Source organism: Syzygium oleosum, unplaced genomic scaffold (assembly GCF_021117445.2).
Source record: "Syzygium oleosum isolate NSW1041296 unplaced genomic scaffold, Sole_v2.1 Sole_v2.06, whole genome shotgun sequence".
Lineage (NCBI taxonomy): Eukaryota > Viridiplantae > Streptophyta > Magnoliopsida > Myrtales > Myrtaceae > Syzygium > Syzygium oleosum.
The window spans coordinates 7752957-7778048 of record NW_026607490.1 but is presented as its reverse complement, the minus strand read 5'-3'; the positions used below and the strand labels follow the sequence as shown (position 1 = coordinate 7778048).

The window sequence follows — 25092 nt, the reverse complement described above, 5'->3', positions numbered from 1 at the left end:
GGGTGTCCATGACTCAATTACGATCACCATCTTGTACAATTCAACTGATAAGGGGCGGTATAATAAAGAAATCAACACATCAAGAAATGGTTAAGTTGCATTACAGACTGCTAGCGGTAATTGGTAAAACGTCCATATCCTTCGCCGTTGGTCTTCTCCCTCTGTCTCCATTAGTTCTAAAAAAGTAGGTACTTGGAAGATAATAAAAAAAAGAACGTCATGCGACTCCAAACCAACCCCCGATGTCTACATGATTTTTCGTGAATTATGGAAAAGAGCCAAAAAAAACCGAAAATTTACTGAACGAGGAAACCAGCTTAAGCTTAGCTTAGCCTACTCCATGCCATCATCAAAGTCCAAAAGGAAGACGAAATTGAGCGAGGCGAAAAGAGGGAAAGAAGGGAGAACAAGAGGGGAAGTGCCAGATGATTACCGAAGACGCAACAGCAGCAACATATCAAAAGGAAAAAAATTAGGAAAGGAGAAGAAAGAGCCTCCCGTTAATTCAGGAAAATAGAAAATGGCCCCACCTTGTCCTCAGCTAAAAGAACAACGGGGAGGGGGTGGGGAGGTTTGACTTGCGAAAACTAAAGACAGCAGCATATAATTGAGAACTGAGAAGTACGATCTGCTGTTGCGGTTCGGTTTTTTTCCTCCTCTTATTGCCCCCCCTGGCCTGAACGTCCCAGAAATACCGAGTAGTCTCATACCCAGAATTCTTTTTTTTCTTTCTCCCTTTCCTTTTCCCGGGCAGGATTGACCAGAGAGGCATTTCACGCCGCACTGAAGGAGCTGTAACCCTCCCCAGAACAAGCTTCAGTGCTTTCTTGCGCAGACCCAGATTCAGTCCGAGTCAGTCTTTCTCTCTCCTCCTCTGTGTTTCTGACTTCAATCGAGTTTTTCTTTGGTGGGTGTGCTGAAATCTCAGCACCCAGATCGATTTTCATCTTTTTGAGGGATTGCTGGTTTAGGGTTCATGTTTTGCAAAGCATCTGGTATCTTGTAGTGCATCGTTCAGCGGATTGATCAGTTCCGGTTGCTGTGGTCTCTGACCTCTGGTATAACTTACAGGTGGGTAGATTCGACTTGCTGATGCAGAAATCGAGCTGCTTGTGCTTGAGAGTTGCCTTGTTCTTGTGGTGAGTGATCCCCTCAGAGGATATTGATTGGTGGTGGGTGGTAACTGGCCGTATATGAGCTGTATGGGATATGTTCAGAGATGAAAATTAGGTGCGAGGAATGGGGTGCGTGCTTGGTCGAGAGGTGTCGTCCGGCATAGTCACAGAGTCCAAAGGACGGGAAAATTCCAGCGTCGAGACCAGCAAGAGGGATGATTCGGTCGCGAAGGTAGAGGGAGAGAGTAAAGCCGAGACCGATGAGACCCAGAATAAGGAGAAGGTCGAAGACGATCAGCGGGAACAAAGGAGACGGTCGAGGCCAAGCACAAAGTTAGGCAACCTGCCGAAGCATACTCGAGGAGAGCAGGTTGCAGCTGGATGGCCCTCGTGGCTCTCAGACATATGCGGGGAGGCTCTCAGTGGTTGGACTCCTCGAAGAGCGAACACATTTGAGAAAATTGATAAGGTTGGATGCGACTTTTAATTTTTTTCACGTAAAGTTCATCCTTGGCGTTTCGATTACAGCAGCTTTTGATTGCGGCAATGAAAAACTTTGAAGTGCCTTGGACTCATGATTGCATGGTTCACAATATAAGGACTCACGACTTATAGCACTGCTCTTGTTTTGTTTGGTTTCATTTTGGATAATTGCTATTATATTAAATTTAAGCTTTTCCTTTTCCCCCTATTATTTTCTAATTCCTTAGTGTTATTTTACCTGTCAGATTGGACAAGGAACATATAGTAATGTGTACAAAGCCAAGGATTTGTTGACTGGTAAAATTGTTGCACTAAAGAAGGTCCGGTTTGACAACTTAGAACCTGAAAGCGTGAGGTTTATGGCACGAGAAATTCTCATTCTGCGGCATTTGGATCATCCTAATGTTGTGAAGTTGGACGGTTTAGTTACCTCACGAATGTCCTGCAGCTTGTACCTGGTATTGGAGTACATGGAGCATGATTTGGCTGGATTAGCAGCAAGTCCAGCAATCAAATTCACTGAGCCACAGGTTTGTGCAAGTTCGTCTCTTAAAATAGATGACTGATTGTGAGGCCTCCATGCCCCTTTTTGTTATATGGTACTTCTTTTCCCCTTCTTTCAAACATAATATCTATATATTTTGTAGGTCAAGTGTTACATGCATCAGCTGCTCTCCGGACTAGAGCACTGTCACAATCGCCGTGTGCTTCACCGCGATATTAAGGGCTCAAATCTACTGATTGACAATGGAGGAATTCTTAAAATTGGTGATTTTGGACTGGCTTCATTCTATGATCCAGACCACAAGCATCGGATGACGAGTCGGGTGGTCACTCTGTGGTATCGTCCCCCTGAACTTCTCCTCGGGGCCAATGACTATGGTGTGGGTATAGACTTGTGGAGTGCTGGTTGTATACTAGCCGAGTTGTTAGCGGGAAAGCCCATTATGCCTGGTCGAACAGAGGTATGTTTGGAACTTCTTCTCGTGATATTTTTTTTTGGATACAAATGAACATTTCTTGGTTGCGACTTTTGTAATTCGCAGTTTGTGGCCTAAAGTTTGTCTAGTGAGTAAGAAAAGGTATATATATACTGTATTAATCTGTATACTTACATGTATGTGATATTAGACAATCTGAACCCTCAACGAGTTGGTTGGGTAGTCAAGTGCTTGAACGAAAATCAACAAACTGTTATTCAAATCATAGCATCTCCCATTCAAAGTTAATTGGGGCCAAACCCACCATCCTGTGAGTAGTGCCTTGCCCATTGCACGTGAACAAGGTGGTTTTTGTGCTTGCATGGGGATAAGTCAAGTTGAAGGTTTGGATAATCCAGTATGCAACACATATTGTGGACAATCTGTATAATATACTTATATCCATGTACTGGTAAATGATCAAATTCATCCTCGGTATCAGTGATGCATTATTAATAGGGCATAACTGGATTTTTATGCTAGATCGTATTGGCCTAGATCTAGTTTGACATTTCGATGCTTCATTGCTGTTGACTAGCTATCAGCATTTTGGATTTTATCTCATTGATTGTTCCATCCTTGTCTGTGGAACCATCCTTCTTTTCCAGGAAAATACAACTGCCTTCCTCTCATATCTGAACTTGCTGTTATATATGTGTACATAGGTAGAGCAACTCCACAAGATATACAAATTATGTGGCTCACCTTCTGAAGAGTATTGGAAGAAATATAAGTTGCCAAATGCAACATTGTTCAAGCCTCGAGAACCTTATAGAAGATGCATCAGGGAAACATTTAAGGACTTCCCACCATCATCTTTGCCACTAATTGAAACTCTTCTGGCAATTGATCCAGCGGAACGCGGGACAGCCACTGATGCTTTGCAAAGCGAAGTCAGTTTAACATTAGTGCATTATATTTTAAATGCTTCCATGTGCTTGTTGCTCTTTTTCCCTTGACAGTAAAGTTTTTAACTATCATGGCTTCTCTTTTTCCTGTTGATCTCTCTATCGATCTATTGTCTAAAGTTTGTTTCCTGCATTGGATGGTAAAGTAGTCATTAAAACCTATATGAAGACTGTAATTTGCAATTGCAACGTTTTTCTTCTTTTTTTTCTTTGATAATTGATTTGCTTAAATGGAGACAATTTCCTCTGGCTAGGTTCAAACCACAAATATTTTCAATCATATTCAGCAACCTGCATCAACTTAAACTCGGGTTGCCTAAATTTGGCCAGCTTTGGTTGTGCCCGTCTGCTCATTATCTGTTCTATGAGATTATGCTTTCTCAGGACGGTTAAGTTTAACTTCCTTGAATATTTTTATGCTTATGATCTGTGTAAGTACTTGAAGACACAATATATATGGGAATTGTCTGGACCTTGGATGGAGATTTTACAGTCCATCGACTTACCATTCTGAACTTGGATGAAACTTGATGTTTCCTTGGCTGCATAATATTATGATGGCTTGTCAGAAACTATTCTATGACTAACTAATAAGGGTAATATATTGAGTTAGATCTGGCTGTACACATGCTATTTGAAGTTCTGCAACTATGCTTCCTTTTCTTTTTCTTTTTTGCTTTTCCTTTTCCTTTTCCTATTAATTTACTACTTTGCCCCTGCCTTTGCACGCAGTTCTTCCGGATGGAACCATATGCTTGTGAACCGTCTAGCCTGCCACAGTATCCCCCCAGTAAGGAAATGGATGCTAAAAAACGTGATGACGAAGCTCGACGGTTGGTCCCAGAAGCTAGATTTTCCTTGTTCTTTTATTTTAGGTTCCTTCCATTCCTCGTACTTTTTCCTGTGCTGGCTCATGTTTTCTTGATGGTTCATTTCTATTAAAACTGCTACCCGAGTTATCATGCCTTTTCTCTGGTTTGCTATCAATATAGAACTGGCACTTCATGTAATTTCAGTGCGAATCTATTCAGACAAATTACACATTTCTAGGTTAAAGCATTTGATATAAAAAATGTGGTTGCATACCATGCATAGCATCATAAGTACTGAAAATGCAACATGTCAGTTCTAAAAGTAGCATCCTTGGATTCTTCAGTTCAAAAAGTAGCATCTTTAGTACCCAAAATGAAGCATATGGCAGTTCTCATGTCAGTGTTTGGTGAACTTTTCCAATTAGCATTTTCTCGTATCTCTGCAGGTTGAGAGCGGCTAGTAAAGGACAAGCAGATGGTGCAAAGAAGGAACGGACACGTGATCGACGTGTCAGGGCTGTCCCTGCTCCGGAAGCGAATGCCGAGCTTCAGCATAACATTGATGTATGCGAAACTATTTCTCTTTCCTGCTTCCTCTGTTCGGTTTCGTTATTACATGGTAGCTAAAGGATTCCTGTGTTCTGTTTCTTTCCTTGGTGACGATTCTTGTTAAACCTAATCATCTAAAGCATTGCCAACTAGTGACAATGAATTGGGCGGGCAGATTAGGCAAACAGGCACACCCATTCACATTACTAGACCCAGTTTAATTTTCTTAACAAGGATTCTGGTTTTCTGTATATCAGAGAAGACGACTCATTTCCCATGCAAATGCAAAGAGCAAAAGTGAAAAGTTCCCTCCGCCACATCAGGATGGAGCACTCGGCTTCCCATTGGGAGCTTCTCATCGTTTTGATCCGTCTGTCATTCCTCCCGATGTCCCATTCACCTCTGCCTCACTTACTTCTTCGAAAGAGCAGGATCAAACTTGGTCAGGCCCACTGGTCGATCCTCCTGGTGCTCCAAGGCGAAAGAAGCACGGTGCAGGTGGACTGAGAGAGTCTTCGAAGTTATCTATGGGAACCAATAAAGGGAGAAGAGCAGATACTCATTTGAAAGCATATGAAAGCAAAAGCATAGCTTAAACCATCTACCGGTGGGAAGGAAATTTGTTTCACGAAGACAGAAAAGTGAATTCGAGGGTAAACTTCGCTCGGTGTTTATTATCCATATCGATGTTTAATTTTTTTTGTCCCATGGAGGATTTAGATTTTTGCTGCTACCGTTTTTTGGTTTGCTGGGATGGTCGGTCAATGTTGGTGCTGTAAATTTTTACTTCAGTGGCTTCTTGGTACCAAGTACTCACCTATTTTTTACACTCTGAAGAGTTAAAATAAGTATTGACAGCCTGAGTTCTCTACTCTTCTCAATGTTGAAGTGCTGTCATCCTCAAGATAATTGATTTTCAGTCACATAATTTCGCAAGTTTTGTCCACAATCTGCCGGCGAGTCTCTCTCATCGCGACCGCTCGGCTAGACGACTTGCGCCCCGAGTCCATTTGGCGAGAGTGGAAGTCATCAAGATGGATTTGCAGGGGCGGAATGAGGGTCACTTCTGATGCTGTATAGACCTTGCAATGCAAGAATAGAGTTTGATATGTAGGCATCATGTACCACGTTTATTGACATGTTTGACGAGTATTTATGGATATCCAAAGTAACGCAGGCAAAAAAGTTGTGGCAGAGGTATAAGGGATGTAGCTCCGTTTGAGACATTTTGAAAATTTGTACCAAATTATTTCATTTGCATGAATTTATGTCCTCTTTTTTAGGTTAACTTCACTAAAACCCCTAAAATATGCACACTGTGACTCATAATATCCCAAAATTTTCTATCGTGACGTCAGAATTCCTAAATTATGCTTACCGTAATATAAATACGAGGGAAAATTCCAAAAAGGGGCTCGAAGTGGAGTCGTTTTCTCAAATAATGATCTGAAGTGTATGCTGTCTTAAATAAGGGCTTGAAGAGGCTAAATCGTCTCAAATAGGGGCCTGAAATAGTCAAATCGTCTCAAATAAGGACCTTTGGGCAGCCAGTGACTATTCCGCCGTCGGAGAAAGGGTATTTTAGTAAAAAAAAAAAGATTATATGTATATTTTTTTGATTTTTTTACTTTCTTTTTCTTTTTTCTTTTTTCCTCCCCAACGATCACTGTGCCTGGCCAAAGACCTTTGCCGGCCTCAAGCAAGGGTTGCCTCACTTGGGCTGGGTGGGCAAGGGCGACCCTCGCCCTCGCCGGCACCCCCGGCGTCGGGTGCAAGCAAGGACGAGGGTTGCCCTCGCTAGCATTGGGCGAGGGTTGCCTCGCCTGGGCTGGGCGGGCGAGGATGACCCTCGCCAGATCCGACGTGGGCGACCTCCACCTGATGGCGGCGAAGGGAAGAGAAGAAAAAAAAAAGAAAAGGAAAATGAAAAAAAAACATAAAAAGGAAAAAAGAAAAAAAAATCAAAAATGTAAAAGACAAAAATATCTTTTGACCGGTGAGGTCAGGTCCTTATATAACCATTTCATGCCATTATTTGAGACAAGATTCACTTCAGGCCCTTAATTGAGATAATGAGGGCACTTCAGACCCTTATTTGAGAAAATCATTCAAATTCGGGCCTTTTTTTGAAATTTTCCCTAAATACAGAGAATCGGCAACACAAAAAGAAAAATTTTGGGTATTGAGACATGGTAACACAATAAAACAAAGCCTATGATTTTTTTGTGACAAACAGTGAGTATTTTTGTCTCACTAGTCTAAATTCGAGATTTTGACGAAATAAAAACATTTGAATATCGATGTCATGGTGCACAACTGCACATCGATCTAAGATTTTTCATGGCATTTTTTATTATTTATCATAAGTTATGTATTATCAAGATTAACCCAAAAAGAAAAAATGAAAATCCTCTGCTTCCGGACGACTTGACTTTGACTTCCATTGGACGCCTTGCGCTCTAATCTTCGGCAAAATCACAAGCGGGGGTCTCGCTCTCCCTCTCCCTCTCTCTCCCACACGCACGCTATAAACAAAGCTCCAAACTTTGCAAGAGCACCACCGCCAAAGTAAGCTCCTTTACTGACGACGGAGACGAAGCGCAGCGCAAAAGCTCGGGACTTTCGTCGAGCGGAGCAAAGCGAAGCGCGACCCATTCATCGTCTCGAGTCAGTCTGCGGGAGCCCATCTCCGCAGAAGCTTCCGGGGAAGCAGCGGGGAGCCCCGTGGGGGAGAAGCTGAGAGCCTAATCGAATTGAGAACTCGAAGCTGAAGGACAGGGACAAAGGGGGTTCGTCCCTTTTCGTGGCTGATCGTTTGGAAGTGATGGGGGACGCGAACGCCGTGGCCGGCAATCTGGCTCGCGCGATCGCCACCGCCTTGGACTGGAGCTCCGCTCCCGACGCTCGCAGAGCCGCCGTCTCTTTCCTTGAATCCGTATGCGCTCTCCCTCTGTCTCTGTGTGTGTGTTTTGAGGTGTTTTTCGGGGTTGATGATTTGTGGGTTTTGGTTCGATGTGGCGTTCGTTAGCAATGGCGAGTGTTAATCGGCTTTTGATTGCTTGCGCTGGGGATTTCCCCGTGCTCGTGGTTGATGGACTTGGATTGAGGAATGGGTTGTTCAGCCTGAATAAGTCTCCGCGTAGGAAATATTGATGTTGGGGAATGTTCGTTTTCTATCTTGGAAATGATGTCACTATCGAGTCCTGGATGGTACTCCTGGACTGAGGTTTGTAATTCTCAGAAATTGATGAGATGGCTCCGAAGTGTCTTAAGCTTGAGCTTCCTCCATGTCAAGGATATAAGCCATCTAACGCAAAGGAGGCCATTTTGATTGGGTGGGAAAGAATGATGAAATTATATGTTGTCCCTAGGTCCTTCTAGCAATTCAAAAAGTTGGTGATGGGAAAAATGAAAAATCAGTGGCTTGCCAGATTTAAAGATGTCATCGCTCAGGGTTTGGCTATCCATCTTTCATTTTTTTGTAAGCGTGGTAATAGTTTGGTTATTTGAGGTTTCTGGAGGTTTAAGGTCATCGACTAGCTCACACTTGTCGGTGACGCAAGTAAGGTGAGAGAGTATTTAATGCCGAACGGATTTGAGTTTTTTGTCCGTGTAGTTTCTTATAGTAAATCACTGCCTTATTTTGTTTGAACTGGCTTCTGATATTATATAGTGTTCATGTCGGGATATGGATCGCATAATTGGGGTAAGGTAATCAACCATTCTTTCCAGTCCAGAGTATGGGGAATTTGCTTGTGGACTTTATTGGGTAACCTGGGAAATGGCACTGCGTAAAACATTTCTGGGAACTTTGTCTGGCCATGATTTCTACCATTGAAGTTGTAATCTGAACTTGTTTAAAGTTACTTTTCTTTATCAAATTGTTTCGTAATAAATGCTTTGCCCAAAATAGCACTTTGGCTCGTGCATTTTTTTTTGGCAATTAGACTTCACAATTAGAGTGATAAGCCATGGTCCGTCACGCATTTGGGTATTTCCTTGGTTTAATCACGCGTATTTAATATGTAATCGGCAGCATTTTCTAGGAGCTAGAACTATCGGCGTCGATCTTGTGTGGTTGACGCACTAGCGATTTTGGGACTTTTAGATTCACTTTTGGTACATTATACAGCATAGACCAAGTTACTATATAGCTGTTCAGGATGCTTGCTGCTTTATGTTCTTCATTTTTTGGTCTATTGAGGATTATCGGAGGGGAATTTGTGACTTTGAACTTTCTGCGTTTAAGGGATTCTTTGGTGCTTAAAAGGAAGTATGTTACACTTTGTTTCTTGACGGTCTTCATGTTTAAGAAGCATGGAAATATGATATCGAAGGGATGAATGGGTGTTACAATGAAGGTGCTCGACCAACAGAATTAATTGCAATTGCAACTGCTATTTTTTGTATGGCCAAAAATTGCAATTGCTATTAACTTAACCTTAAATTATACCGGTAGTCAATTTCACATTCCAATTCAGTTTCTTTGAGACAATTTTGCTAAACCTGGATTTCAAGATTTGGGTCAGCTCTGGCTATATGGGTGGAAAGAATTTGGCGAGACAAGTAGCTATTCCCAGCCAACAATAAAGAGGGCCTTCAGAATAAAGTAAACTATCAGACTGCTTTAAGAAATTTCGTTTGATTCATGTGGGTGCAAATCAAAATTTTTCTGCTAAAAAAGTTGTCAACCTGTGCAGTGTGCAGGTTGCTAGTATCCTAGGAACACAGATGGTTTAGTTATCCCTAATAAATATTTCTTAGTCCATAAATGTGTAAGTTTGGTGAAAGAAATTTACTGTCCGAGGATTAAAGTTAATATGGAAAATACTGTTATGCCAAGAAGAGTATACCTCCGGTCATTTTTTTAAGGAAATGTGGATTCTCTCTGTTCTAGTCTTTTCTTGCTGTTGTGTTGGAGACACTATTACAATTTAAGGATTGACATAATTCTTTGTTCCACTCATTAATTATGATGCAACTACTTTCGGCAATAAAGGCCATGGTATTTTGCCATCCTTATGAATTTTGTCAGACCCAATATCACATTCCGGCTTGAGAGCTTTTCAATTGGACTCAAGTGTTTCATCATTGATGATTACTTACTGAACTCTCATATCACAGACAAAGGCAAAGTTAGCAAAACAATGATCTAATGCCTGCGGCTGCTAGAGAATGGGAAATAAAGGGTGCGTGCTTAATATTTCCCCAGCCGGTTGGGTACTTGTGTAACTTATTATTGTAATTTTCCAGTACATGTGGCTATTAACGTGCTTGGGAGAAGGTTTTCCGGAATGCAGATGTTTGCGGGAGAATTAATTTGTGAATGGTTTGTTTATTGCGAGTGACCTTCTCTTGGCCCAAAAAAATTGAGTGAGCTTCTCCATCGATAGATCCCAAGATTATACAATTTAGGCTATATGATTTTTGTGCTTCTACTCAATAGGTTGTGCCATTTGCTGTTCTGCTAGTGCTTATTTTTTTCTGTTTTCTCAACAGATCAAGACTGGAGATGTACGAGTATTAGCAAGCTCGTCATTCCTTCTAGTAAAGAAGGATTGGTCTTCTGAAATTAGATTGCAAGCCTTCAAGATGCTGCAGGTTCATTCTTTTGTAGTTTCCAGTTTATGTGCTTTGTTTGTGTTGGATTTTCCTGTGCGATAAATTCGTTGATGTTTCCCATCTCTGGTGATGTGCTTGTAGGACTTCGATAAGAAAGCAGAGTTTTCTTTTAAGCTTAGATTTGTGACTGTGAAGTACGTGGGTTTTTATATGGCTTCACATCTAACATTAGCATTCTGTTGCAGCATTTGGTTAGATTGCGATGGGAAGAATTGAACCCCACAGAACGTAGGAATTTTGCAAATGTTGCTGTAGAATTGATGTCTGAGAGTGCATCTTCCTCTGAAGAATGGGCTTTGAAGAGTCAAACAGCTGCCCTTGTTGCTGAGGTCTTAACCACATTCTTTTTGAGTTTTGAAGCTTAAAGGGATTTTCTGAGATGCAATACTAATGTAATTTTGTACAATTTTAGATAGTTAGAAGAGAAGAACTGAGTTTGTGGCAGGAGCTACTTCCCTCTCTAGTTTCCTTCTCCAGCAAGGGACCCATACAAGTAAATCTATATATTTCCTTACCTTGGCTATTTGGACTTTTATATTAAACATCTATCGATCACTATGTTCACCCTTGGTAAATAAGGCGGAGCTGGTTTCAATGATGCTGAGGTGGCTTCCTGAAGACATTACTGTTCATAATGAAGACTTAGAAGGTTAGTTTATTAATTTACCTTTAATTTGATTTGACTCCTAGTGCCTATTCCCCTACCCAGCCTGCATAGTATTGTAAATGTAATAGGGTAGATGTTTGAGAAAATTAGAAGTAGTATTTGGTTGATTTTCTGAAAATTGAAAGTCAGTGCCAGATATCTTCTAGTACTAGAACATTTTCCGAGTTGTTTCATTCAAGTAACCAATAGTTCATAATGCTTTGGTTTCATGGATATTTATCTAATCTTTTTAGCTTCTAAATTTTGCCTCAGCTGACTCCGGTTCTTCTTTCTGCTTCTTAATTTAGGTGATAGGCGCAGGCTGTTGTTACGAGGACTCACACAATCGTTGCCTGATATTCTACCTTTACTGTACACTGTATTATTCTGACCATGCCTCGTCTTATTGTGTATATCCGGTACCATTATAACACTTCCATTCTCGGTTCAGTTGCTAGAGAAGCATTTTGGAGCTGCCTTGATCGAAGTTGGTAGGCAACAATTTGAAATTGCAAAACAACATGCAGCGACGGTAATTGCTACCTTAAATGCCATCAATGCATATGCTGAGTGGGCTCCAGTGTCAGACCTTGCTAAATTTGGCATTATTCACGGGTAGTTGATCTTTTTTGTACAGAACTTGATTTTTCAAAATTTGGCATGCTGCAATTCCTTCTTTTGTCACTTCACCTCCTTTTCCCCTTCTCTTTTTCTTATGATAGGTGTGGCATTTTACTCTCCTCTCCTGATTTCCGTCTTCATGCCTGTGAATTTTTCAAACTTGTCTCCCCAAGGTATGGATAGTTGTCAACAATTGATTTTTGAGTAATTCTTCACACATCTGACCATGACCTGCTCATATGTTCACTTGTGAATGCAGAAAGAGACCAGTTGACTCCTCTGCTCCGGAATTTGATGCTGCAATGAGTAACATCTTTCAGATCTTAATGAATGTTTCTAGAGAATTTCTGTATAGATCTACATCAAATCCAGGCATCATCGAGGAAAATGAATTTGAGTTTTATGAGTATATATGTGAGAGCATGGTCTCTTTGGGTTCTTCAAACTTGCCATGCATTGCCGGCGAGAGCACTGTGCTTTGTCTTTACTTGCAGCAGGTGATTACTTACACATATCGTCTCTTCAGTTTGTTAAACTCCTAATGACTCGATTCAGAGGATTAGAGATCAGATTACTTTCAAGGAACTCTTGATATAGTAGATCCAATCTTATGTTCATGTTGCATGGATGCTGGGAAGAGTCTGCTCTCAATTCCTTCATTCCAGCCTTATGCTTACGCTATTTTTTTGCTTGCTGGAGTAAAATTAGGTGGTTATTATTTTCTGGTCAGAAAAACATGGCTGTTGAGTGACCTGTGGTTTTTTTGCTCTATCGTGTATTGCTAATTTATTGATATCTAGGACTATTCACCTGGCCCAAGCCAAATGAGTCCTTGAATTGAGTGACTTACCTTTCATGGCTTAAATCATAGGATCTACGTGGTGCAAAGTGGCATCAAAGCAGTTGCTTTCTTCATTTGGCATCTTGAAAAGAACTTGTTTATTCTTGACAACCTCTTTAGTTCATTTTAGTTTGTCTTCTGTGTGGCAGTTTTTTTTCCCTCTACTGGTGTTGTTGGGAATTGTGATTTATTATTTGTTGTGTCTAGTTTTAACATAAGTTTTGTTAGTCAGTTGAAGCATGGAGATCTGTAGGATAGATGCTTAATTGTTAGAATTGTATCTGTTAAGTCGAGAAGCAGGTGTCTCTTCACTCTTCACTCTCAATTTCTGAGAGTCTAGAACTGTGCCTGTGGCTTTGTGAAATAATTTTCCCAGTCATGATGATTTTAAGTTCTATAGAAGTGTGATCACTAGGGTGTCTGTATGCTAACCATTGTCACGTTAATGCAGATGCTGGGCTTCTTTCAGCATTTCAAATTTGCTCTTCATTTCCAATCTCTGCTCTTTTGGTTGGTAAGCAGTTCTTTTATTGATCATTTGATGTCGTGGTCAGATCTCAAATTCTTTGTATTTAATTTGAAGTGTAGTTGACAGCTATTTGCAATTATAGGCACTGATGAGAGATTTAATGTCAAAGGCTAAGGTGCCTCCAAATGTGGGTGGGGAAACCCCGGCCACTGGTAGTCTAGGTTCTAGTTCTGGACAGGTTGATAAGGAGAAGAAAAGGCTCTTGGATTATGTAAATGATGATATGTGCAGTGCCATTCTAGAGACATCTTTCCTAAGGCTGCTCAAGAAAGAAAAAGCTCTTCCTGAGACAATAGTATCTCTGGGAACTCTGGAGTTGTGGAGTGATGATTTTGAGGGCAAGGGTGAATTTAGCCAGTATCGGTCACGGCTGGTATGCTGACGAGATACTTTCTTTTCCCGTTTAGATGTTGCTTCTAATGTCGACTATGACGCTACATGACTTTCCTTTGCTTAATGCTAATAGATTAGTTTTTGGCAGTTGGAGTTGGTTAGGTTTGTTGCTGCAAACAAACCCATAATATCTGGTGGGAAAGTATCTGAAAAAATCATCTCAATTATCAAGAATCCCTTGCTTCCTCGAATGCCTGCTCAGGTTCGGTTTTTCATGCAGTTTCTTTCCTAGCAATTTGACTTTTTGGAAATGCAATACTGCTGGGAGCCTATTTCAAGTAGATTGTTCGTTTAACAAACTTGGCTTTTATTATAGGAGTCTTTGGAAATTGTTAAGGTCATAATCTTTTTTCCTTTGTTTTTCGCAATAATAAGGAAAAGATTGGATGGGAGTTTAGTGTTTTTGAAGAGAGCTTGTAATACTGAAGTGGGCCTCAAAATAAGTAAATGGTTAATACCCTAGATTCTACCAATTTCGTACTACCCATCTGTCATATTGCTAATTATTCCATTGAGGGCGTGACCTGGTACGCAGTAGCTTACCTCCAAAACCCAGCTTACAGTTTTAATCAAAATAACAAAACAAGAGCAATAAATAATTATTTTAACTCTTTAAAGTTTAAACTATTATTCTTTACATCTCTGTCAAAAGCTGCAGGATGGAGACTGGATTTTTGGATTTTTTTGGTGGGCTCTCATAATTGGAAAATCATTTCATTTAAAAAAGCGAATAAGATATTACATCTCTAATTAAAGCTAAATTTGTCTTAGGTGGGAGGAGGAAGAGAAATGGGCTTTTCCCCTTTTCTCGTTTTTTCATTTGTACTTGCTTAATTCTGTCATTAGATCCTAAAGTCTGTCGCCTTGTTCCAGGATATGGCTTTGATGGAATGTATGCAGTTGGCTCTAGAAAATGTTGTGAACACAGTTTTCGATGGATTAGGCGAATTTGGAGGTGGTAATTCTGAAGTTCAACTCACATTGTGCACTATATTCGAAGGTAATCTGCACCTTTTTCTTCTGTCAGAGATGTGATATTCTACTATCGCTAAACAAGTTTTGCTTCAAAACTGAGATTGCAGGGTTACTTCAGCAACTTCTTGCTTTGAAATGGAGTGAACCAGTTCTTGTGGAAGTTCTTGGGCGCTACTTAGATGCATTCGGTCCTTTCCTGAAGTATTTTCCAAATGCTGTTAGCAGTGTCATCACCAAATTGTTTGAGCTTTTAACATCGCTTCCCTTTGCCGTTAAGGTTTCTTTAATCATTCAGAGATGGGATACATTTTAGAGATCTATACAGGATATGCCTTAAAGTAAATGCTTGCTTGGCAGGATCCCTCAGCAAATAGTGCAAGGCATGCAAGACTGCACATATGTTCCTCATTTATTCGGATAGCCAAAGCTGCTGATAAGAGCATTCTGCCATACATGAAGGTGTCTTCCTATACATTTCAACTTGGCCTCAGGGTTTTCAGTCTGGTTGAAATAGTAATTTTTACATTTTGATAAGTATGATACTAGCCGGAGAAACAGTTCTAGGCATCAGAATATACAAGAGCAGGAAGAAGAAAATGAAAAGAAAAATTTGCAGAACAATACTAAGACATAGACAGAATAGAGCTGGTATTGTAAATTAGCACGATTATAGCATGGGCTTCAGTTTATGATGCATTCGGACATGTTATCTCTATGCTGCAAGATTTAGTGTTAACATCGTAATTATGCTTACCATTTCCCTTGCTTCAAGAAAGAATGTTCATTTCTTCGGTCTCGCAGAATGTCTACTCTGGCTTTTGTTGGGAGAAGGGGAGTGACTTAGAGAATATTTATTTGTACAAATCTGGCATTCAGAAGGCTAAATACATAGCCAAATAGGATTTTTTTTCCAAGAAAGAGTTGGAACCGAATTGCTTTTTTTATAACACAGGACAATGCTCAAATGGATGGTTACTTATAGCTACTGTTGCTTGAGATGTCAAGTGCTAGCATAGTGCCAATCTGTATCTCATTCTAGCTCTTCTGACATTAATTGTCTCCGCTTCCTTTCTTTGTTATTTTCTTTAAAGGGAATTGCTGACACAATGGCCTATCTTCAAAAAGAAGGTTGTCTTCTGCGTGGTGAACATAATATTCTTGGAGAAGCATTTCTCGTAATGGCTTCTGCTGCTGGGTAATCACTTACGTCTGGTTTCCTGTACTTGTCTCCTTTTCTATGCTAGAAAATGTTCGTATTCTTAATCCAAACTTGATACAGGACTCAACAGCAGCAAGAAGTTTTGCTTTGGTTGTTGGAACCACTGAGCCAACAATGGATCCAGGCAGAATGGCAAAACAATTATTTATCTGAACCTTCAGGCTTGGTTCACTTGTGCACTGAGACATCCTTTATGTGGTCAATTTTCCATACAGTGACATTTTTTGAGAAGGCACTCAAGAGAAGTGGATACAGAAAAGGGAATTTGAATTTGCAGAGCAGCTCCATAGGAAATTCAGCTTTTTTGCATCCAATGGCTTCGCATTTGTCATGGATGCTACCTCCTCTTCTAAAAGTATGCAAGTATTCTTTTTTGTAGATATGTTTAATCCATGGTATCCTGCTTTTACCATCAATGCCCGAATTTGAGCTCTTCATTGTGTTTGTCATGTAGTTACTTCGTGCCATACACTCCCTTTGGTCTCCTCCTGTTTTCCATATGTTACCCAGTGAGCTGAAGGCTGCAATGACCATCAGTAATGTGGAGCAGACCAGCCTTCTCGGAGAAGGGGTTCCTAAATCTTCAAAGTCCACATTGACTTCGGTAGATGGATCTCAAACTGACTTGAGCAAGGAAGGAAATACAGAGCCAAATGAAAATGATATTCGGAACTGGTTGAAAGGTGTCAGAGACAGTGGGTAAGTGTGAATATTTACTAACCTAGATGAGTATTTCCCCATTTCCTAGTTCGAGGAGAAAAATGGGGGATTGGAGCACATGATCTGGATCTGATAAGAAAAAATAGGGTCACCAAAAAATTCTAACATTTCCTGGACATCAGAAGAAGGTTCTTGTTTGGCTAACATTTCTGTTTTTAAAGAACTATCTTTGTCAGACCTAAATCTTTTGGGCTTATGAACAAATTAAAGCAGGATGTTAATTTTTATTGGTAACACTCGAGGCAGGGTGTTGGAAACAATTTTTCGTGAAGATGTGATTTTATTGAACTATAATCTGTTTAGAATAATGTTGGGTGAAAAAGTATTAGCATCGGTGAAATGAGGCATCTAGTTAATTATACTTTGTTTTATCTCTTAATAAATATGGGCCATTTTAAAAGTTTCACAATTTTTCGACTTTTTTTATGGCGAATGTTGGAAGTTTCCTCTAGTTTCCTATTATCTTTTCAAACCTAGTCACCTAGATTAGTACATAAGACGAGTGTTTCCTCATGAGTTTCAAGGCAGGAAACTCACAGTAGCTTGCTTCAAAGATGCTTGGTTATGTTTTCTAACGGATTGCTTTTACTTTTATCTTCCATGAGAACTTCCTTTTTCAAGGTTCAGACCACTGTTTCAATTTTTCAGGTATAATGTGCTAGGCTTATCAACTACTGTAGGTGATGCATTTTTCAAATGTTTGGACATTCAATCTGTCGCTGTAGCACTGATGGAAAATATCCAATCCATGGAATTCCGGCATATAAGGCAGCTTGTTCATTTAGTTGTAGTTCCATTGATTAAATCTTGTCCAGTAGACTTGTGGGAAGCCTGGCTAGAGACACTCCTCCAACCATTGTTCCTCCGCTCTCAACAAGCTCTTAGCAGCTCATGGTCCAGTCTGCTGCATGAAGGTAGAGCAAAGGTTCCAGATACTACTGGCGTGGTTGCTAGTTCAGATTTGAAAGTTGAGGTGATGGAGGAGAAGTTACTTCGAGATTTAACTCGTGAAATATGTGCACTCCTCTATGTGATAGCTTCCCCAGCATTAAATACAGGGCTTCCTTCACTCGAACAGTCAGGGCATGCCAACCGCATCGACATATCTTCTCTGCAAGAGTTGGACATCTACTCACAAAGCTCTATGGTTAGGTATTGCTGATGAGCAGATTTTTCTTTTTCCTTGTTCTTTCATGAATCGGAGTATGCTCATATTTGATACTTTTTCTCTCTTCTAATCCATTTACAGTTTCCTTATGAAGCGCAAAGGTCTGGCTCTTCCTGTATTACAGATGTGTTTAGAAGTTTTCACATGGACAGATGGCGATGCGGTGACCAAAGTTTCTTCTTTTTGTGCTACTGTAATTCTTCTAGCTATATCAACCAATAACGTGGAACTTCGTCAATTTGTCGCTAGTGATTTATTTTCTGCCGTAATTCACGGTTTGACTTTAGAATCAAATGCCATCATCAGTGCTGATTTGGTTGGCCTCTGTCGTGAAATATTTGTCTATCTTTGTGATAGAGACCCAGCTCCCAGGCAGGTAAGGGACCATACTTAATCGGTAATCATACTAATTTTAGCAGTTGATACCAGATGTAACTGAATGGATTGCTAAATACTAGCCCACTTTCTGCAAATACCCAGGTTCTGCTTTCCCTCCCTGCTATTACACCCCAAGATCTTCGAGCTTTTGAAGAAGCATTGACAAAGACCTCTAGCCCAAAGGAACAGAAGCAGCATATGAAGAGTCTGCTTTTGTCGGCTGCAGGAAATAAGTTAAAAGCGCTTGCTGCTCAAAAGAGTGTCAATGTTATCACGAACATGTCAGGTGAGAACTTCCAGAATTACTTATAAGGAAAATGATACCAGAATTAACTATCAGGACAATGAATGGTTTAGCATTTTCGTTTCATGGGAAAAGATAAAGTCAACTAGGTCTTAATTGGGCTACTGATTTAACTGGGCCAGACCACATAATTCACTTACTCTGGGCCTGTCATGAAATTAAAAGTTGAGACCTTGCATTGAAAGCAAGCACTCTTCATTACAGATTGCGACTACGAATAACTCTCACTACTTCAATGCAACTAAATCAAAACTCGTTATGTTGAAGACCAAGAATACAAGATTTGGATCTTCAGCTTGATCTTCCTTTGTCTAATGTTTGTGTAAGAACACATATACTGTTCTTCCACTGCTGTTTGCAGGAAGTTTGGTTTCTTGACCAACCAATGTACCAAGATATGGAATCTCTATTGTACTAAAGCATTCTGTTCTTCTATCTTCAGGTCGGCCTCGCAGCTCAGTCAGTGCTCCAGGATCAGGGGTTGAGGAAGGGGATACTCTGGGATTGGCAGCAATTTTGTGAGCTATATCTTTCTGTCGAGGCAAATTCTTTTGTACAGATATGAAGTTGACTTATGAGATGCATCCACATCTTACTAGAAGCGGGTGAGAAGAGGCCTTTTCAATCTCTCTCACCAAAATTCTAGACAGTTTGTCGGTCTTGGTCGGTGTGTTCAGGTTTTGCATAACGCGAGTTCGTACAAAATCCCGTCTTGAGCTCGTAGATATCCGTGTGGTGTTGAGTTTATTAATGTATTCTTTGGTCTTGGATTGAAATGAATTGGCTGTCGGATTCTGGAGTCTGTAGAAGGTTTTCAGTCTCGAGCTTACATAGCTAGCCGTAGCTCTTGCGGCTTTTTGTCCAGGATAGTTATGAACAGTCCTGACACCCAGAAATATGATGGGTAATTGACATGATACATTGATAGTTACCATATATCTTTGTCCTCTTTTTATTTCCCCTATTTTGCCCCTCAGTTCAATAAGATGCTACAATTGTTGTTTTGTTCAGTGAACTTAAATTCATTGTTTCTTTGCTTGAAATTCGAAGATTTTACGACCAGAAAAGGATCCAAGTTTCATGGGTATTGATATTAATTAGGAGACAAACCTTATGAATGCAAGGAGCCGAAATACTAGAGCTTGCTTAAATTTGCGATGTCGAGTGCACAATTTGGATGAAAACCATTGAGGGCCCAGATGATACTTTGGTAACTTGGTTGGAATTGGACTCGGTTGATTGTTTTCCTCTCTACTTCCAAGACAAGGGACCGGATTCACATGTCAACATCTCATATTTCAATTGCTAATATGAACTAGATGGCTTTTCTATGGATGAAATGGGCAGCAGCAAAGTCCGACTCAACTTTGAATTTGGATGAGTTTCTTTTTCTCCTTGTTGTTTCGAGGAGACAACTGTTTCCTGCTTATCTATTTTATTTACTCTTGCATCTAGGGGAAGAGCTTCCTTACAGGGGAAGCAAGCAAAGTGCAGTCTCCGAGCATCACTATCACGCATAAACAATACCGTCTCGAACTTCCGTGCAGCCCAGGGCGATCGTCGACATGCGAGAACCATCCAAGCAGAGACACGTAGTGAGCTGAAGTCGTAAGAAAAGATGAGACTCGGATAGGAGACCATAAAGAAATGCAATTTGGTCTTTAAGATTAGGTGATGGATGGACGGATGGATGGATGGATGGTGCAAGCCTTCTGAATGGTAGGTTTGAAGAACAGCAGGTGAGCGGGAAGGGGAGTTAATACGGGGGCCCTCTCTGCATTTGGGTAGCTAAAAGAGGCTTCTAGCAAAGCCCCATACTCTCTTTATAAACCCCTCAAAACCTTCTCTGGCGCTTCCCACTACTTCTGCCACCTATTCAATAATATCAAGAGGATTCGAGAGAAGATCAGTCTGAATTTTTTTCTCTAGTTGGAGGTGTGTGGCTGTGAAGTGAAGCGAGAGAGGGGGGAAGCTTATGGGACCAGGAGGACCGGGAGGACCGGGAGGACCTGGAGGACCGCCGGGTTGGGGGGGGCCTCCGCCGCTGGGGCCGCCTGGTTTCTTTGGTGGCTTTTGCGACGTTATAGGTTCTTGGTGAGTTCGTTTCGCTACATAGGTCGATGCATATGCACCCGCATTGCATTACCATTTTGGATTTACATCGTATTATAATCGCCGCGAGATGAATATGTTTAGCTCATGATTTGTCAAAGCACGGTGTTGCTTAATGAATAGGATCAAAGGGGTTAGCAATACTATCAACTTTTGCTTATGGCTATAGTTCTGGCACGTGCATTGAGCGATTCCATCCATTTCATCAATCCTTCTCTTTTGGTCGCTAAGGTGGGAAGTTCTTTATGGACGATCCATTCTGCTAATCTATATTACTTGTCACTTGACAGCTTGAATTTTCTATGCTGCTGCTGGTTGCTGCAAGATTGCTTTGGTGGTCCAGGAGGACCGCCGGGGCCGCCGGGACCTGGGTTCGGACAGCCACCGCCTTAAATTCCCGGCTGTCCCATTCATTAGGATACCATGTCTAAACGCTGCGGGTGTTTGGTCTATGTTTCTTGTATCATCTTATGTTCCTGTAATAAGTGTTTCCCTTTTATTCTTGTGGGAAACCAGCGGAAAAGACGATAGGCGTGGCTAATTCTCTCTGTGTTACAATGAGATTTCGATACCCGCTACGAAATATTCCCGCAACGAGTTAAAAGGCTTGCGGCTGCTCTATGTCAATTCATGGTGCATGTCTAGAGGTTCATTTTTTTCTTTTTATTGGCATAATATCACCCGGCTTCGAAACTTAGAACTGTCTCAATACTGAGGCGGAGGAGCATGCAAATTAACAGTGCCTAACAGCAATTCTAAGAGCCTGTTTCACGAGTTTTGTATGCCGCAGTATTTGAGTTCCGACGAGTCCACCCGACATGCCATGCGGGGTTCTTGAGCATCAGATGCTGAGGATCATCAAAAACACGACACTAAGAGATTTCCCACCGGGGAGGTTGTCAATGGACCAAACCAGTTCAATTTTGTGCAAAAGACATGGACCAACCACGGAATTAAATTCAACCTATAATGAGTTAGAAATGTATTTGCTATTAGTTAATCGAGTTTAGGCCCGATGAGATATATCGGAAATAACATAATTCATTTCGGTTCGGAATGACCTGAGCAGAACTAAAAATCCATACTCGAAAGCTTCACCAGAACTGGACTTGACCTGATACTAAGTGAACCTGTTTGTTTTGCTTTGATTCATATTTTCGATCCTCAATGACCAGAATCCCATTGGCCTTCAAGTGAAGTTTCCCATGTACGTACGAACAATGCCGAATACGAAGCTTGCATTGCTAACAGGCTGATCCGTTACATCAACTGCAGAAGAATGAGGTTCGAGTCGATGAACAGGAGAAGGCCCTCCTATGTAAAAAGCGAGAGAGACCACATCCCCCTCTTTCCCTTTTTCCCTCCGATGTCGCCAGACGGGAGAGGCATGGGGACATCAAAAAGAGATCCTATCAACTTGTTCTGACCATCGACCAAAAAAAGAAAAAAGTTGCTCTGACCTAGGAGAATAAGCTCATAAGCTTGATCTTACTTCACCGATCTTACTTCACCACAATTTATTCGAACGCTCCTGACTAGTATCTCCGTTTCTTCCGTATAATGCCCCTCTACTTTCTTGTAATTAACTTGCAAATTCTCCCAAAAGGCCAAAAGAAGCACAATAACTTAGCAAGTATATGTAGAGATTAGGCTAGCAAGTATAATGTCATCATCTGATGATCGACAACATCGGCATCTTTGCTTTGAGCCAATAATACCGAGAATAACATATAACCAGTCTTTAGGTTACTGATAGTCGTGCCGGAATGCATTTACCAAGTTTCTCTTGTACGCGCAGAAGCATTGGAGATTGGCGAAGCTTTCGTATTATATGAAACCGAATCCTCGCCACTGAATCAGGAATGTGATTCGGGTTAACGCCTTGGAGCGCACGGAACACAGGCACTTGCAACGAGTAGTAATGAACCCTACCCTCCCCCTACACTTCCACCACCATCATCTTCTTCATTACCACCTAGAAGTTGCTTCAAACACTCCTATCTCCACAGCGGCGCACATCGACCTTCACACATGTTTAATCGCTTTTAAGTTGAGGCAAAAATGAAACAAATCAACCATCAATAATTAATCGCAAGTATCTACAATCACATGTATCAGAGAAATCATTTGTTGAGAACAGCAAAGAGTGGGACAGCAAAACTTATAAACAGCTTGTTACAAATGGTGAAAACAAAGGTCAAACGAGGAGCTTCCGTCGTTGGTTACCATAACTCTAGCTAGATCCACTGCAAACCAAAATTCTAAACTTTACCAGATTGATATTTCCTTTTTGTCCTGTGTAGATCCAAAGGAAAGGAACAATGACTATTCATTCTCTACCCAGGATTATTCATGATGAACAGTAGAGTTATTAAACAAAATGGCAATAATGTAACTCTCATATCATATGCAACTCCAAGACCACATGCACCAACTAATGCTTGTCCTCCTTGGGGACATCCTTCTTGGAGACTTTTGATTCCAGTTCCTTGGCTCCCTTCTCAACCTCCCTGTGAGAAGGAGAAATACCATCAGAATATTTACACCAGCATAATTGGTCGATAACCGACAAACTGCTTCAAGTTAGTAATGCTCTCTCTGTATCAATTGTTGTAGATTTTCAAACATATGGAGGACAAAGCATGCCAACAGAGGAAGGAAGAAAGAATTATTCGAATCAGGAAAAGCAGTCTTATCTGGGCAAATATGGAAAAGATAAAAATATTAGAATCCTCATTTCAACAAAATAATTCATCAAGTAATCCAATCGAAAAAGAAAAGACTTCCCCAAACACAAGTTTCAGTATACAATATCTGAGTATCCCATCAGCCTCCACTCACAAGAAATCCAATCGAAAAAGAAAAGACTTCCCCAAACACAAGTTTCAGTATACAATATCTGAGTATCCCATCAGCCTCCACTCACAAGAAAAAAGATCAAATATGAAAAAACATGTTGACATTAACAATAATCAACAGGTGATGGACAGGATAAAAAATTACCGGGCCCTTTACGTATTTTATTATAGTGAAGTTTCAATGCAAAATAATAAGAATATAGCACTGTCAAGTGAACTACGACTCTCATCACAAACAAGTGAACATACATGCCTGGCAGTCAGGAAAATGCAGAGCAAAACGTCAAATGACTTTCCAAGCAGAATAGGTTCTCAAACTTCAAGACTTCAATCTTCAACTCTAATACTGAGTGAACATTCAACAAATTATGGTAGTTGTAGTCAACGAAAATGTGGCCGAGTACAAATGGAGTAGCTGGACATGCAAAACCAACGATAATGTTTTGATCAGCATCTCTAATGAGATTTCATTTGAATAGCATAAACTCAAATTACTCAGCTGTTGGCTGCTCTAGGTAGTAATGTCTATCTAAGATCCAAATGGGAAGACATATGAGCGGTCACGGCCGCCATTTCAACAATCGCCATTGCAGACTGTACTGAGTACTATCCACCACCTATTGCTGCTGTGCATCCGATTCGCCTGCTATCACCACGAATTACATCCGGAGTGCACAACAGCGACAGAAGGCGGGCAGCACCCACCCACCCACCTACCCGAACTGCGAGAAAGCGGCTACAATCACTTCCACAGCCCACCATCGAAACAAGAAGCAGCCCCAACAAAACTATCCAGCAGATTCCTCCAACAAACCACGACTCTTCGTCTCCGGTAACAACAACCCGCACCGCAATCGCATCATCTCTAGGCCCCCCCCAACTTGCTAAAACGACCTCACACCAGTCCACAAACCCCCTCCGTCAAAACCAAATCTTTAGAGATTCAGCTAAGAACTCAGCCTATATGCCATTGCAACTCCCCTCCACTTCAACTGTAAAAGCTCGAATCACGTACGAATTTCCCCAATAACCCGTTACCCCAAAAAGGGCAAGAAGGAAAAAAACCTAACCTTGAAGCAGCGGCCGATTCTTCCTCCACCCAGCTCCGTATCTGCTTGAGGTTGCGCCGGAAGATCGCCGCCGACTGCTTCACGTCGGTCCTCACCAGCAAGATGACGGCGCTCACGCCGGCCACCGTGAGTATGAAGTTGGTCAGCCCCATCCTTAGACCTCACATAAACCCTCCGACCTCCGACCACATGCATTCAACCCAGCCATTTTCACTGGTTTCTCGACGCTTTACTGGTCCGTCTCGCCGGGGACGACGATCGGGCCACAAGCTATGGGCCTGCGGCATTTCGAGGCCCAACGAAGTGGGCCGAAACGAAACTGGGCCTCGTAGATATCTTTCTTTTCTTTTTTTTTTTGTGGTGGTCGAATTGTGGACATTTCTAAGAGCAGAGATTGTCATTCTCAACTTGTTCGAATTTGATCCAATGTCTAAAGATGGGGTTAGAAATAATTCAAGTCTCGTCGGTTTTTGAATGAATGGAATGTTCGTGTCGTGTTGGATTCGGATTTTTAATCTCGGATTGTCTCGTTTCTCCTCCTCATCTTCATTCTTCTTTCCATAAATTCCATGTACCAAATAGTAACCTTGTTGATATTCCCAAACAATTATATATATGTCGGATAAGACGAAATGTCTCACATCACAATCAATGGCCATGGACCCAATTACAAGAGAATTAGAGTTTTCATGGTGGAACTCGATGCTGGGCATTGACTAGACGCTTGTACTCAAAGCCACCGTTGTTTTGCTTAGTGATATGATAAAGACAACGTTTGATTTGGCTTTT

At 41.1% G+C, this 25092-nt stretch overlaps 3 protein-coding genes across 6 annotated transcripts; 2 read left to right on the top strand and 1 right to left on the bottom strand.

Annotated features, from left to right (window-relative positions):
• The first annotated feature begins 422 nt into the window (after positions 1–422).
• Positions 423–5718, top strand: LOC115686008 (probable serine/threonine-protein kinase At1g54610). 2 transcript variants are annotated; one of them, XM_056312250.1, is made up of 8 exons: positions 423–852; positions 1072–1584; positions 1844–2128; positions 2246–2563; positions 3244–3471; positions 4219–4319; positions 4745–4862; positions 4988–5144. In XM_056312250.1, the coding sequence occupies exons 2-8, from the start codon at positions 1240–1242 to the stop codon at positions 5066–5068; spliced, it is 1476 nt and encodes a 491-aa protein (XP_056168225.1). In that variant the 5' UTR covers positions 423–852; positions 1072–1239; the 3' UTR covers positions 5069–5144. The 2 variants fall into 2 exon arrangements, with proteins under 2 accessions (XP_056168225.1, XP_030467039.1); XM_030611179.2 differs by having other exon boundaries at positions 439–852; positions 5105–5718.
• A 1682-nt stretch (positions 5719–7400) lies between these two features.
• On the top strand, positions 7401–20916 carry LOC115686007 (protein HASTY 1). 3 transcript variants are annotated; one of them, XM_030611177.2, is made up of 23 exons: positions 7401–7782; positions 10347–10448; positions 10655–10798; positions 10882–10962; positions 11049–11118; positions 11424–11494; positions 11567–11730; positions 11838–11909; positions 11996–12233; positions 13029–13091; positions 13189–13479; positions 13588–13701; positions 14373–14499; positions 14582–14751; positions 14832–14933; positions 15566–15669; positions 15754–16048; positions 16148–16392; positions 17062–17565; positions 17663–17957; positions 18062–18245; positions 18706–20357; positions 20666–20916. In XM_030611177.2, the coding sequence occupies exons 1-22, from the start codon at positions 7672–7674 to the stop codon at positions 18783–18785; spliced, it is 3627 nt and encodes a 1208-aa protein (XP_030467037.1). In that variant the 5' UTR covers positions 7401–7671; the 3' UTR covers positions 18786–20357; positions 20666–20916. The 3 variants fall into 3 exon arrangements, with proteins under 3 accessions (XP_030467037.1, XP_056168223.1, XP_030467038.1); XM_056312248.1 differs by lacking the exon at positions 10347–10448; XM_030611178.2 differs by lacking the exons at positions 7401–7782; positions 10347–10448 and having other exon boundaries at positions 10666–10798; positions 10886–10962.
• Positions 20917–22437: 1521 nt separating this feature from the next.
• On the bottom strand, positions 22438–24513 carry LOC115686009 (uncharacterized). Its single transcript, XM_030611180.2, has 2 exons — positions 24304–24513; positions 22438–22885 (listed from the first exon to the last, which is right to left on the bottom strand). The coding sequence occupies exons 1-2, from the start codon at positions 24453–24455 to the stop codon at positions 22810–22812; spliced, it is 228 nt and encodes a 75-aa protein (XP_030467040.1). The 5' UTR covers positions 24456–24513; the 3' UTR covers positions 22438–22809.
• Positions 24514–25092: the final 579 nt, after the last annotated feature.